This window comes from Temnothorax longispinosus, unplaced genomic scaffold (genome assembly GCF_030848805.1).
Source record: "Temnothorax longispinosus isolate EJ_2023e unplaced genomic scaffold, Tlon_JGU_v1 HiC_scaffold_39, whole genome shotgun sequence".
NCBI classification, from domain to species: Eukaryota; Metazoa; Arthropoda; class Insecta; order Hymenoptera; family Formicidae; genus Temnothorax; species Temnothorax longispinosus.
Window position 1 is genome coordinate 138,705 of NW_027270220.1, and position 14,364 is coordinate 153,068.

The following is a 14,364-nucleotide window of genomic DNA, read 5'->3' on the forward strand; positions in this document are numbered from 1 at the left end:
TTCTTATCTGCAAGTACCATCTAAGAAATACTATATATATCTTTCAACGTGTTGTCTTTCGCGTTTCTGACAAAACCTCTTATGGCTCTACAACAGCCGCAACAGTACGCAGTAAGCTGTTGACTAATGGGATTTTTACAATTCAAGAATAATCGACTGTGGTTGGTCAATAGCTTACTGCTCACGTCTTACTGCATACTTTTACGGCTGTTGTAGACGAGCCATTACACAATCTAGGATATGACCTCGGCGAGTATCTAGAAGTCTCAAGCTATAATGGTTGTGAGTAGTTGTATACGAAGATGAACGCATAATAAACAAAGGGAAAAAATAACAAAATTTTAAACAATACGTTAGTATTTTATTTTATAATATATGTACGTATAAAGAAAAAAAATATATGTATAGATCGAGAGAATATATATTTTATAATGTGTATATTATGGGCTTTTCATATATTAGTCTCTCTCTTTCTCTCTCTCTCTCTCTCTCCCTCTTTCTCACTCTCTCTCTATTTCTCACTTGCAAAGTGAAGAAAATCTTCCGTTAAAGAATGAACTCTCAAAGAGGATTCGCGCGAGTAAAAATATAATATATGAGCACAAATAAAAATAACTATTTTAAGATAATATTAAAAGAGCTGTTGTTTCTACGCGCTTCTAAAACAGCAAAACATTGCATATCCGCAACCGCATATCATAGTGGTAAAAAGTATATAGTGTTAAAGAGAGCGGTATATATTTAGATATTCTCTTTTATACTTTTCGAATTATCGCATTATTTATTAACTGTAACATGCAAGACGTATGAGGTGCGTTATACAAAAATAACGTTCCCGTTAAGAATAATAAGGCGAACTCCGTTTCTTACGCGTTTGATTCTTAACGCGTCGTACATTTTATATGTTCATACATGCGAGATATATGTGTCTACATTCTTAGCGCAACCGAAGCATCGGATGCAAATACTAGAAAAGTACTTTATTCAACGAACAACATGCACGAATTCCTATTTATCGATGATACACTAAATCGAATTAATAATAACTAATGAATGAAATGTATTGGAAAAAAAAACACGTAAAAGAGTGCAAAAAAACTACATTATTAGAATATAAGAAATAAAATTATCAATTGAGAATACGCCAATAGTAATCTGTTTCGATATAAGAATCTTGCGTATATCTATATATTTTTTACTTATACTGTTTTATAGCTTGCGGAAAAAATCTCACGTATGGTGACGTATGCATTTCCGATTAAGTCGTTATGGCGCGAATACAAATTGTGTATGTCTCTCGACATAGTGGACATTTCTCATCTTCCAATTGTTTTTGGCAATCATCGCAAATACATAAATGTCCACATGGAATAAATATATATTCTGCAGTGGCGTTTAAGCATGTGCAGCACATACCACTGGTGCGCGACTTTGATGAATTTGTACCTGTCAGAGCAGCAACAGGGAGAAAAGGTAGATCGGTTTGTTCGCTATCGCTTAAGCCAATAGCGCCAAAATCGTCTTCTGGTGTACGAAAAATATTTTCGAAATCTGTAAAGTATACAGATAAAGTTTAATCAATAATAATATATATTAATCGCACGAATAGAAATACGTATAGAATGTATATACCAACCTTCATTATGCGTCTCATTCTGGTCGGATTCACTCGTATAAACCACTTCCGTTTGTTCTTGTTCATTTTCTTGTTCAGTGCTTGTATGCCCTGGAATAATGACAATACTTATCAACATAATATTCGCATTAATAAATATAATCTATCATAAAAGAATGGTCGCGCGTTTTGCAAAACAACTGCTGAGCTGTCAACCTACCAACATTCTATATATCGATTGTTGGTTTTAAAGTAAGAACCAATCACATTCAAATGCTACTGCGGGTTTGTTCTACGCGCCTATTGTTTTATTCCAGATGTCACGTTACATTAAAAACAGACAAAACAATTGCCACCACTAAAAGTCGATTAATACTGTCATATTAATAAAATAATATTCATAAAATCAATTATATCTTTTATATATTTTGTTAATTGCTTAGAGTTTAGACAATTCATACATTAGCCGATAAGTTAATATATGCCGCAATGATCCATTTGCGTTACATTTTAATTATTTCTTAGATTAATCGTTTATATTTTTAAAATTAATTCAATTAAAATTCTCTATAACGTGATAAAATCCCGAAAAAAATAACGTACGTACATTACATGTACAACATGCAAGTTGGGAAAATATATAAATGTACTAATATATATGTATCAATATTATTACGGCAAATTAATTACCAGTTTTAATTCTGCAATGAATAAATATAACACAAATATTAGTAGTGAGAAATAACACATGTTTTACCTGCAGTTACTACAATCCCTGGTAGCCTTGCGAATCTACCGCGTCGTCCGCGACGGTTAGGAGGCCTACCACGACTCCTTCTACTTCTAATTGTAAAGGCAAGTTCGTCATCCGTAAGTGTGTGTAGACTTTCTGATGAAGCTATTAAAACAACATGAATACACATTAACGCATAAAACCCATATATAATCGTAAATAATACTTCTGTACGTGTGCGTGCGTGCGTGCGTGCGTGCGTGCGTGCGTGCGTGCGTGCGTGTGTGTGTGTGTGTGTGTGTGTGTGTGTGTGTGTGTGTGTGTGTATGCGTGCGTTCGTGCGTGCGTGCGTGCCTGCGTGCATTTAAGTTGTTAGGGCGCAAATACATTTCTGATCTTCCAATTGTTCCTGGCAATCCGAAGACTTATATAGATAGACCTTGCCATAAAAGGCATAGTGGCAACGTACACGGTGCAGACATAGCCTTTCTAGATGCTTTCTGGTAGATCTGTCGTTTTTTCTGATGACGCTCAGAAGAAAGAGACGGATCTACTAAAAAGCACCTGGAAAGGCTATATGTCTACTCCGGGTAAGTTGCCACTATGCCTCTTAATTATGGCAGGGGCCGGTCTATCTATATAAGGGGCGGTCGTTCCAACCTATTGGTAAGCTAACTAATAGTTAAATCATATGTCTATCTTCGTCTAATGTAAAGGATAAACAAAGACATACATATGATTTAACTATTAAGTAGTTTACCAACAGGTTGGAACAACCAGCTCTAAGTCGATGTGGGCCAATCATGCAAATACATTTGTGACTACATAAAATATATATGTATTGTTTCAGCAGTGGCGTTTAAAAATTTGCGGTACGTTACCTCTGGTGCGCGAGTTTGATGCAATTGTATCTGTCACAAGAGAAAAAGGTCGAACGGTCTGTTCGCTATCGCTATCGCTTGGGCTAATAGCGCCAATATCGTCATTAGGTGTATAAAAAATATTTTCAAGATCTGTAAAAAATATAATATGCAATAAAAGAATGCTTTTATTCCAGACGTCATGTTACGTTTAAAAAAAGAACAATCGCCACCACTAAAAGTCGATCAATTATGCTGTTTTATTAATCAAATAAGGGAAAGTCCGGTAGTATCGGTCAACGAGCAGTATCGCGGTCACTTAGATGTGGTAGCGTTTCTATAATACTTATAAAAACGCTATAACATCTAACAATAAGTGACCGCGATACTGCTCGCTGACCGATACTACCGGACTTTCTCTTAATATTCGTAAAATCAATATGTCCTCATGCTGACTTGTTAATTGCTTAGACAATTTATATTAGCTGATAACCCAGGTAGGAGAATAACGTCTAAAGACGTCTTAATGACGTCATTAAGACGTCATTAAGACGTTATTTAACGTTATTCTCCTACCAGGGAAGTTAATAAGCCGTAATGATCAGTTCGCGTTACATTTTTTAAAATTATTTTTTAGAGATTTATCGTTTATATAAAAAAAAAAAAAAAAAAAAAACTATTTAATTAAACTTGTCTATAATGTGAGAAAATCCCGAAAGAGAAATAACGTACATATAACATTCAGGTTGCTAAAATATATAAATGTATTAATATATATGTATCAATATCATCACGGCAAACTGTTTCAACATTTCTTTCAATTTATTACACATGGTGCTATATCTTTGTAACTTTTATTCTACGAAAAATTAGCAATTAATTCTGCACTGAATAAATATAACACAAATGTATCAGTAGTGAGAAATAACATATTTTACCTGCGGTTTCATGAACCCGTGGTAGTCTCGCGAATCTACCGCGACGTCCGCGACGGTTAGGAGGTCTGCCACGACTCCTTCTAGTTCTATTTGTAGAGGCAAGTTCGTCATCCGTAAGTGTGGGTAGACATTCTGATGAAACTGTCAAAACAACATGAATACACATTAATGTATAAAACCCATATATATAGTCGTAAGTAATATCTCTGAGAGAGAGAGAGAGAGAGAGAGAGAGAGGTGGTGTGTGTGTGTGTGTGTGGTGTGTGTGTGTGTGTGTGTGTGTACGTGCATGCGTGCGTGCGTGCGACGATGAGCGTTTAGGAAATAAGTTTCAATCGGCTATAAAAAGAAACATTAGTTAAAAATTTCTGATTACAAATTAAAAATGCTTTAATACACATTTAATTCTTCTACGTAATCGTCGTCGATCTCGATATATTTAATGCATTATAGTACTAGCTTGTTTGGCAGCGTCAAACAATTCTGCCGCCAGTAAATTGAACAAAACAGCAACTGTTTAAAAAATATTGAAATATTGAAATAGTTTGAAAACAACCTAGATTTTAGGGCTTACGTTTAGAAAACCGTCTCTTCCTAAAATAAGTCACGGAATATTTCCACAAATATTCTAACTAAACACCCTGTGTGCATATTTATAGTCTATAAGATACAAATTATTATCTTACATGTCTGTAGATTGCGACCACGTCTGCGAGGTCTCCCGCGACTACGTGGAGGTAAGTCGTTTGATCTTATAATATTCTCCAATATTGGTTCTGAATTGGACTCAGTATTGGACTCTGATTCGGCGATAATTGTTGCTATATTAATTAAATAGAAAAGATTGGTAGAAAATAAAAGATCTTTTTTTATGTTTTAAAATATAAATATACAGGGTTTCTATAAAGTTCGTTGCCATCCTTATATTTTGGAAAAGGTTCAAAATTATGAAAAACCGCAAAATACGTGTTCGATCATTTTGAGGAGCTACTCTTTTAAGGAAGATGGAGAGGTTGTCCCCAGGGAATCTTAACTTAAAAATTTTAAACCCTTCTATATTGTAATATATTATTTGAAAGAACATAAAAAAGAAAATTTCTGAAGATTGGTTTTTTCGAACTTTGACCCTAAGTAACTCCCGAACGGATCAACGTATCGATCTCTAGTTTGTGCCAAAAATTTTCTTTTTTTATGTCCTTTCAAATGATATACTACAATATAAGGGGTTCCATTCCGAAATATAGGAGTGGCAACAGACTCTACAAAAACCCTGTATATATATCATACGATATCTATACATATACATACATTTATAAGATACATATGCATAGGCATAGAGACAAAATTATTAGGCATCTTTTGTTTCTTCTGAATATCTTGGAACGAATGAGTTTTTTGTTTACGTGTTGTTTTCATCCTTATTGATCTCGTAAATTGTTCAAACAGTTGAGACATAAAGTCTATTACATATCATTTTAGGGAAACAGCAATATTACTCAGAAAACTATTTACTTCGTATTTCGACTTTGATTAATACAGACGCAATTATTTCCATTTCACAAACAATTGCTACACCTTTTGTCTGTTCACTGCCTACAGACAAAAAAGTCTAGCACTTGCTTGTAAAATGGAAATAATTGCGTCTGTATTAATCAAAGTCGAAATACGAGGTGAACAGTTTTCTGAATAATATTGCTGTTTCCATAAAAAAGATAATAAACTGTACCTTAATTGTTTGAACTATTCATGAGATCAATAAAGATGAAAACAATAAAAAGTTTACTCTTATTCAGTTTCAAGATATTCAGAAGAAGAAGGGGGCTTAATAATTTTGTCTGTGTGTGGCTGTATTTATACTATATATAAAGATACAAATTATCCTACCTCTCTGCAGATTGCAACCGCGTCTGCGAAGACGTAGTCTCCCGCGACTACGTTGAGGTGAGTTCTCGTTCGTTCTTATATTGCCCATCAATAGTGATTCTGAATCCGGCTCCGATTCGTTGATAATCGGTGCTGCTGAAATTGAATAGAAAGATTAATAAAAACTGAGACATTAGATGATATACACATTAATAAGAAAAAAAGAACTCAATAAGGAATAAATAAAATTAAATTAGATTATACGCGCATGCAGGGCTTTGTAAAAATATTTATACTATATATAAAGATACAAATTATCCTACCTCTCTGCAGATTGCAACCGCGTCTGCGAAGACGTAGTCTCCCGCGACTACGTTGAGGTGAGTCCTCGTTCGTCCTTATATTGTCCATCAATAGTGGTTCTGAATCCGGCTCCGATTCGTCGATAATCGGTGCTGCTGAAATTGAATAGAAAGATTAATAGAAACTGAGACATTAGATGATATACACATTAATAAGAAAGAAAGAACTCAATAAGAAATAAATAAAATTAAATTAGATTACACGCACATGCAGGGCTTTGCAAAAATATTTTTTTAATGTTAAAACAACGATGGAACATAATTGCCTTTATAACACGTCAGAAATAGAACGGAAGTGTAAACTGCACTTTAGAAGGAAGATTGATAGGTAAAAATGGTAATTTTAAAATATTATATACCTGTATGCGTGTCTAACAGATTGCTATCTATTGTTTCTTGATATCCTAGGGTGTCGTCTAGACTGTCTGGAGCTTGCAAATCTGCAATAAAAATATATTTCTTTTCCCTTTTCTACAAAATATATGTTACGAAACACATATTAGGTATATAGCATAAATTTTAAGACAAACCAAAGCTCTCCTCGGGCATTTGCGATACGTTGCTAAGTGTTTGCAGAAATTCTCTCAGCGAAAGCCTGCAGTAATAAAAAATATAAACATATAAAAAAGTTACGGTAATGTAATATATTACTACACGTACTATAAAAAAAATAATATAGCACAATTCTAAAAGTATGGATGTGTAAAAAAATATAAACACGCACACGCACACGCACACGCATACGCACACGCACGCACGCACACGCACACGCACACGCACACGCACGCGCACGCACGCACGCACACGCACACTCACACGCACGCACACGCAAACGCACACGCACGCACGCACACGCACACACTGGGAAACTGACGGATCCTGTCGCGATAGAAGTTTCTCGGTTTGAAGGCAATAAAGTCATTAATGAATTTTTGAATGTCGGACATATCTTGGAAGTGTTGTCCAGCCAACGAATGTTACATCGACCTGAACAGGTGGTAATCAAAAGGGGCCAAGTCTGGTGCATGACAACGTTCGGCCACACGTTGCTTGCTCCGACTCAGAGGGCCATTTCAAACTTGAGCTGGGACGTCCTATCTCACGTGGCTTATTCACCAAACTTGGTCCCTTCCGATTACCATCTGTTCACGTCGATGCAACATTCGTCGGCTGGACAATAGTTCCAAGATATGTCTTGACATCCAAATATTCATCAATAACTTCATTGCCTTCAAACGCATACACTTATATCGCGTCGGAATCCACCAGTTTCCCGAAAGTTGGAAAAAAATCATTGCAAATAACGGCAGTTATTTCGATGATTAAATTGTAATTTATATTTTTTTAAAAAAAGCTCAAATATTGCAAAAAAATACTAAAAATTATACATACTCGTAATATATATCTCTATCATAAAATTGTCTTTAAAGTAGATATTAATTACCTTCCTGAGCTCAAAGAGGCTTGTGCTTCCGCAATACGCTTGTCGCGCCGTACATTATGTCGGACGCGTACTCTCTTTACAATTAGACGGTTTCCTTCAATGTCGCTTCTCTATTATTTAGGATTCTTTACGTGCGTAATAAAGAAACCGAAGACAAAGCGGGAACCATAGCTAAATTTTTTTATATATCCTCCACTCGTAGGATTTTAACAAATTTGCTTTATGGCCAGATTCTAATTCTAGGGTTTCTAGTCGCGTGCTCGGCGTGCACTGAAACAATTGAAATGACAGCCAATAGATGCCTGATCACATTACGACTCTCGTTATCCTTTCTAGCAAAATTATTATACCAAGGCGATACTCGCGATTCGGCAGTTCGGTACTTGCGAATCTTGCGATTGTTGTCCTATAGGGTTTGGGCTTCGCGCCACCAGGGTTCACGCCAAGACGTGGAGTTTCGCGAAAGCGCACAACCGCGGCAATACCAAACGAATGTAATTAGGCGCGATAAAACATTGGGGCGAGCGGCCCCTGGACTACCGCCCAGGCAGGGTTGCTGAGGGTGTCTCGGTGGCGGCGAAGGAAGTGGCGCAGTTCGTCTCGTGGTGACCGTAGCTTCGGCGGCGGCAAGGTGATGGCGAGATGTAGCTAGATCTTTTATCAAAAGACTTCTCCTGGTCTTGGCTGTGAGCCTGAGAGCAGTCGAAAGCTGCCTAGGCCGTTGCCGTGTGGCCTTTTATTCTTCCCTGACTGGAAGTGAAACGCGAGAAAGTCTGCCACCTGTTGGCGGCACTCTCGTCTAGCTTCGCGGGCCGTAGTCTGGCCCACGCTCTCGGCGCGTGATCGGTTGGCGCGCGCGCGGCGCGCGTACCGTTTCGATTGTGTGGTCGGGAGACCGCCACAATAAAAAAGCTTTTTATCTCATTGCGATGAGATATCCAAATGGTGCACGTAAGGTTAAACGAGTTTATGTCTAAAGAAAACTTTATTGTTTTTCGGAAATTCTCGGGGTAGTCTAGCATTTTATGTTGTAATCTTTGTAGCTATGAAAAAGATTTACGTCAACGTATTTCTTATATAAGCTCGGATAAATTTAAATAGACTATTTAAATTAAATACTTTATAATGTATCGAAAATTAAAACATTACAATTTGACAAATCGCGGTTATTGTTTGCTATAGTATTTTCACATTTTCTTTTTCTCATTTTCTAAAAAGTTTATTTACACATGTTACAAATAATGGAATTACATAAAGTTCTAAAGAAATAATTACTGCAATGTAATGTATATTGCATCTATGATTATTAAAAATGTATTTATATTAAAAAATATAACTACACATGTAAGCTATACGTTATAATAACGTATCATTTAGTATAATTTGTCTAGTTTAACTAAGTAAAAATTGTGCACTTTTAACTGTTATGCATATATTGCAATTCCGGAAAGAATTGGATTTCATCGATATTACCGATATATTTAGCTTAGACTTTTTTTCAAGAAATAAATAATTCACAAACATTTTTCATTACTTCACTTATGCGTGTACTGATCATAACACTCGTGACAAAGATCCCGCGGAGACAAAGGGGAGAGCGATCGTTGAACGGCCATACTTTACCCCTTCGCGTTCCCGCCGTCCTTATTGTACTGATGCATCCTCGCACACGTTTGCGCTCTCGCGCTCTCGCGCTCGCTCGCCCCACCGAGATATAGTCCCTCGTCAGCGTTCCCCAAGATATAGTCCCTCGTCAGCGTTCCCAAGATAAAAAATTAAGAGAGAGAAAGAATAAAAGAGATAAACCTTATGTACTGGTGTGTCGATAATAATGAAAGAGATGAACTTAATGATGATAATAATGAAAGAGATGAAGTTAATGATGATAATAATGAAAGAGATGAAGTTAATGATGATAATAATGAAAGAGATGAACTTAATGATGATAATAATGAAAGAGATGAATTTAATAGTGATAGCAGTATAACAAATAACGTGTTGATGACATTAATATTTGTGATGCAATTGGAAATGAAGTGGACAATGATTTTACTCCATCGCATTTGGCTACATGGTGTAAAACTTTAAATATACCTATGACGCATGCTGATGCATTATTGAAAGACATAGGGAAACATAAATGTTTTAGAACTATATTTCCTTCAGCTATTCGTACCATTTTAGGTACACCTAAATCTACTCAAATTAAAATTGTACCTCTAGGGGAGTATTATCATAAAGGACTTGTAAATGAATTAGTTCGAGTATTATCAAAACATAATATTGAAAATGTTAATTTAACTTTAAATATTGATGGCTTGCCATTATTTAAATCTTCAGGTCAACAACTTTGGCCAATTTTAATAAGTGTTGCAGGAATACTAGGTGAAATAATGGTAGGAGCTTATTGTGGGAAAAAAAAACCAAATGACATAAATTATTTTTAGAAGAATTTGTCAATGAGATGAGTTATCTTATTAATAACGGTCTAGAAATAAATAATAAACTTTTGCCTGTGAAACTACAGTGTATAAGTGCAGATGCTCCTGCAAAATCTTTTTTACTCTCTACTAAAGGCCATACTGGTTATGACAGTTGCTTAAAGTGTTTTATTTACGGCAAATATGTGAAAAATAGAGTATGTTTTCCTGGCACAAATGCTAATTTAAAAACTGGTATTGACTTTCAAAACAGTAATAATATTTTGCAACTTATTCTACATATTGATTTTGTTTCTGATGTAGTTCTAGATTATATGCATGTTGTTTGTTTAGGAGTTATTAAAAAGTTATTCACTTTATGGACAACTGGAAATAATTATTACAAACTTAGTCACCAAACTAAAAAAAGAATCTCAGATAGATTAGAAAATTCAATGAATATGTCTGCAAGTTTAGAATTTTCGCGTAAACCGAGATCTTTAGAAGACTTAAAATATTACAAGGCAACCGAATTCAGACAATTGCTTTTATATACAGGGCCCATAGTTTTGCAAGGACTTTTAGATAAAGATATATATTTAAATTTTTTAGTCTTACATGTAGCTTTGAGGATTTTGTGCATGGAAAATGCCAGCGAAGAAATGATTACTTATGCTGAAAAACTAATAAAAAATTCAATGAAACTTTTACTATATTATACGGTGAAGAAATGTGTCTTTTAATGTTCATGCTCTTTTACATTTAGCAAATGACGTTCGCAAACATGGACCACTTGATTCTTTCTCTGTCTTTCGTTTTGAAAATTTTCTTCAAACAATAAAAGTCTCATACGTAAACCTCAACATATATTAGCTCAATTACACCGCCGATATGTGGAAATACATAATATAGATATCAACAAAAAAAATATAAGAAAAAATAAGTTTGACATTTTGCAAGAGTCGCTTCATGAAAATGGTCCTCTTTTATCTGATTGTGGCGACCCACAATATAGCAAAATTGTAGGATTCGGTTTTACCTTAATAGCTGAGGATAGAAGAGACAATTGTTTGTTGACCCATGACGGAACTATAGTTGTACTTAGAAATATTGCCTTTAATAGAATAACTAATTCTTTAGTCATAATAGGACAATATTTTACTGTCGTGGAAGATTTGTATACTCGCCCTTGCAAATCACAACTAGTTGGGATTTACCTTGTATCTAAACTTTCCGGTCTGAAGCAATGGCCTCTTAAGGGTACTATTAAAAATAAATGTTTCATAGTACCGTGGAAAAGAAATAAAAATGTTGTTATATCTCTATTACATTCTAATAAATAAAAAGAAATAAAAATAACATAAACATTAAAAAAAATAACATAAAAATACATAAAAATACATAAAAATACATAAGTATACATAAAAATATGTATAAAAAATATAAAAATTTTATGGTACGTTATATATATATATATATATATATATATATATATATATATATATATATTGATTTACATATTCATTTTTGTAATATTATATTTTTTTCTATATTTGTTGAAAAATATTGATTTATATATTTGTTTTTTTTTCAGTTTATTATAATAATGGACAACTTAACGATAGACAATGGATTGTTTTATGTAATCGAATTTTATGATGGAATCCAGATCATTCCAGATAAGTGGGTTATCGAAGATGAAATGCTAGCATACTGGCCGAAAGTAAAATCAGATAAAGATTTTGATACTATCGTTTATACAAGAAGTTCTATAAAAGATGATTGGTCATTAGAACCAATAAAAACAATTTTATATAAAACAGGTTTATATTAATCATTGGCTGCTTTTGTATTTTCAATCTTCCTATTAACAATTTTTTTTTTTTTTTTCTATTTTTTTATTTTTTTACAAAAATAAATATTGCTAATAAAATGTTTTTTTTTTTAATTTCAGGTTCATTTTCAAATGCCAAAATTAAATAAAAAAAAGCAGAGTATGAAAGCGATATTGACTCGCCATATAATACAGATGAAAAAAAGAAAAAGAGGAGAGATAACGCTAAAATACAATTTAGTGATAATAGTGAACAACAGAGTGAACAACAGAGTCGTGGAAAAAAAAAGAAAAATAAAACCCCAAAAAACGAATTTACCGTCACTTCCTGAAGTGCCAATTGCTGGTACAGGCTGCTGTTAAAACTGCATTATGAATGCTTCAAAATATTGTTTTATATACTTTTGTTTCACATTTGAGAAGAAAAAAAATAGAATGATGTTTCGAAATTGTTTCGATTTTGTAGTGCAGTAGCAGTTTTGACCGCAGTCATAATGTAGCTAATATATATCAAACAATTTTTTTCAGTTGCCTCAGCCGCCACATATAGTAAAACTGATGTAACGGACAACTCTTCTTCAGTTACATCAGCTGGCACATATAGTAAAACTGATGTAACGGACAACTCTTCTTCAGTTACATCAGCTGGCACGCATAGTAAAACTCATGTATCGAACAACTCTTCAATTGCATCAGCTGGCACGCATAGTAAAGCTTGTGCATCAGATAACTTTTCTTCTTCAATTGCCTCAACTAGCATGCATGGTAAAACCAAGTGTTTTTCAGTTATGGATAAAAAATCATTATCCTCTAGAAATAAAAACCTAGATACTGCTGTATTGTCTTCTAATAATAACGGTAAGAGAAAATGTAACATTTTTTCATATTTAATATCAATTTGTAAACAAGTTTTGACGTAACTATTATTATTTCAGAAATTAATCGTGAATTTAATCAAATTTTGAAAAAAGTGGATGATTTGAAGACATCTATGAACGCTAACCTGAACGGTCTCACTTCTTTAATTCGAGAAGTCATTGAAAGGCTAGATAAGTTGGAAAAAAATAGTGAATCTTTAAAAGTTCAATCTGTTTTGGATGAATGCAATACACTTGAAGTTTTTCCTATAGAAACTGCAGCTAGCCTTAAAGAAGTGGAAAGCATGATTGAGAATAATTCTGCATTCAAAAAAAATTTGGTAAAAATTTTATATTATTATTTTATCTACTGAACTTTTTTAATATACACTATATGTATATTAAAATTACTTTATTTCTATTTTTTGTAGATAACAAGTCTGACGCAAGTTACCAGTGCAGATATTAAAAAAACAATCCGCAATATTTTACATTATCTTATAACTGATGAAATGGCTCAAAAGTACAGCTGGTTAGGACAAAGACATAAGGCTGCATTTCAAAATTTGCAGATATCGAAAATTTTGACACGTACGTTTTCTCTCTCTCTCTCTCTCTCTCTCTCTCATATATATATATATATATATATATATATATATATATATATATATATATTAATGTTATAAAAATTATATAAATTTTTTGTTATATTTATATAGTTTGCAAAATGGTGAAGATCTGTTTAGTTTTATTTTTTCTATATGCACGCTAGTATTGTAGCAACATTTATCAGACATTTTGTTAATACATAATATGAATTCGTATGCTTAAGAATTTTCAGTTTTCATGACACAAAAGATATAAAGACATTGTCTCAAAAATATTTTATAAGAAAAGTTTATTATTAAAATATGAAGTTAATCGTTACAATAATATATTTCACAAAATGTATATATACTTTGCGAATTTTAATTATTGTTGCTGTGTATTATAATGCTATATTTGACCAAGTTTTTTTAATTTTTTGAAATTCATTTAAATTTTATCTATTTATACAAAAGCAATAAATACATTTTTTTACTAAAATATTTGTACTCACTGTTGTTTCTTTTAGCATTTACATTTGCTTTATAATTTTCAGTTGTTGTTCAAATGCGACATCAAGATATTACGTGTGAGCAAATTTCTTCTGTTGCTGCAGAATGGTTAAAACATGCAAAACAAAGAGCACAAAGAAAATCTGAGTAAGTTTAAAAGTCAATAAAAAATTTCTTTTTCTTTAATGTGGAATTTTTCTAATGTGATAATTTATTACATATATACAAATTGCTTGAGTGTTTTAATTGACTATGTTATGATCAAATAGTTATTAATATAATTGCAACATGCTCTTTTCCGTGGGTCTCTGTTGTACTAATTTTTATTTCTATTTCATTCA

At 33.3% G+C, this 14,364-nt stretch overlaps 1 protein-coding gene and 1 long non-coding RNA gene across 2 annotated transcripts; one reads left to right on the plus strand and one right to left on the minus strand.

Annotated features, from left to right (window-relative positions):
- Window positions 1-7,889, minus strand: LOC139824474 (uncharacterized). The gene is made up of 11 exons (XM_071797000.1): window positions 7,816-7,889; window positions 6,902-6,966; window positions 6,731-6,811; window positions 6,333-6,467; window positions 6,031-6,165; window positions 4,833-4,967; window positions 4,147-4,287; window positions 3,230-3,361; window positions 2,373-2,513; window positions 1,637-1,726; window positions 1-1,551 (listed from the first exon to the last, which is right to left on the minus strand). The coding sequence occupies exons 2-11, from the start codon at window positions 6,918-6,920 to the stop codon at window positions 1,259-1,261; spliced, it is 1,302 nt and encodes a 433-aa protein (XP_071653101.1). The 5' UTR covers window positions 6,921-6,966; window positions 7,816-7,889; the 3' UTR covers window positions 1-1,258.
- Window positions 7,890-13,085: 5,196 nt separating this feature from the next.
- On the plus strand, window positions 13,086-14,201 carry LOC139824483 (uncharacterized). The gene is made up of 3 exons (XR_011735118.1): window positions 13,086-13,267; window positions 13,358-13,517; window positions 14,068-14,201. It is a non-coding gene; the product is annotated as an uncharacterized lncRNA (long non-coding RNA).
- Window positions 14,202-14,364: the final 163 nt, after the last annotated feature.

Bases quoted from the DNA above. Each gene is read 5' to 3' on its own strand.
- LOC139824474 (XM_071797000.1), bottom strand. The intron at 4,288-4,832 runs GTAAGATAATAA...TTGTTTTGACAG, and splicing joins TGGTCGCAATCTACAGACAT to TTTCATCAGAATGTCTACCC. The intron at 1,552-1,636 runs GTTGGTATATAC...TATACTTTACAG, and splicing joins GAATGAGACGCATAATGAAG to ATTTCGAAAATATTTTTCGT.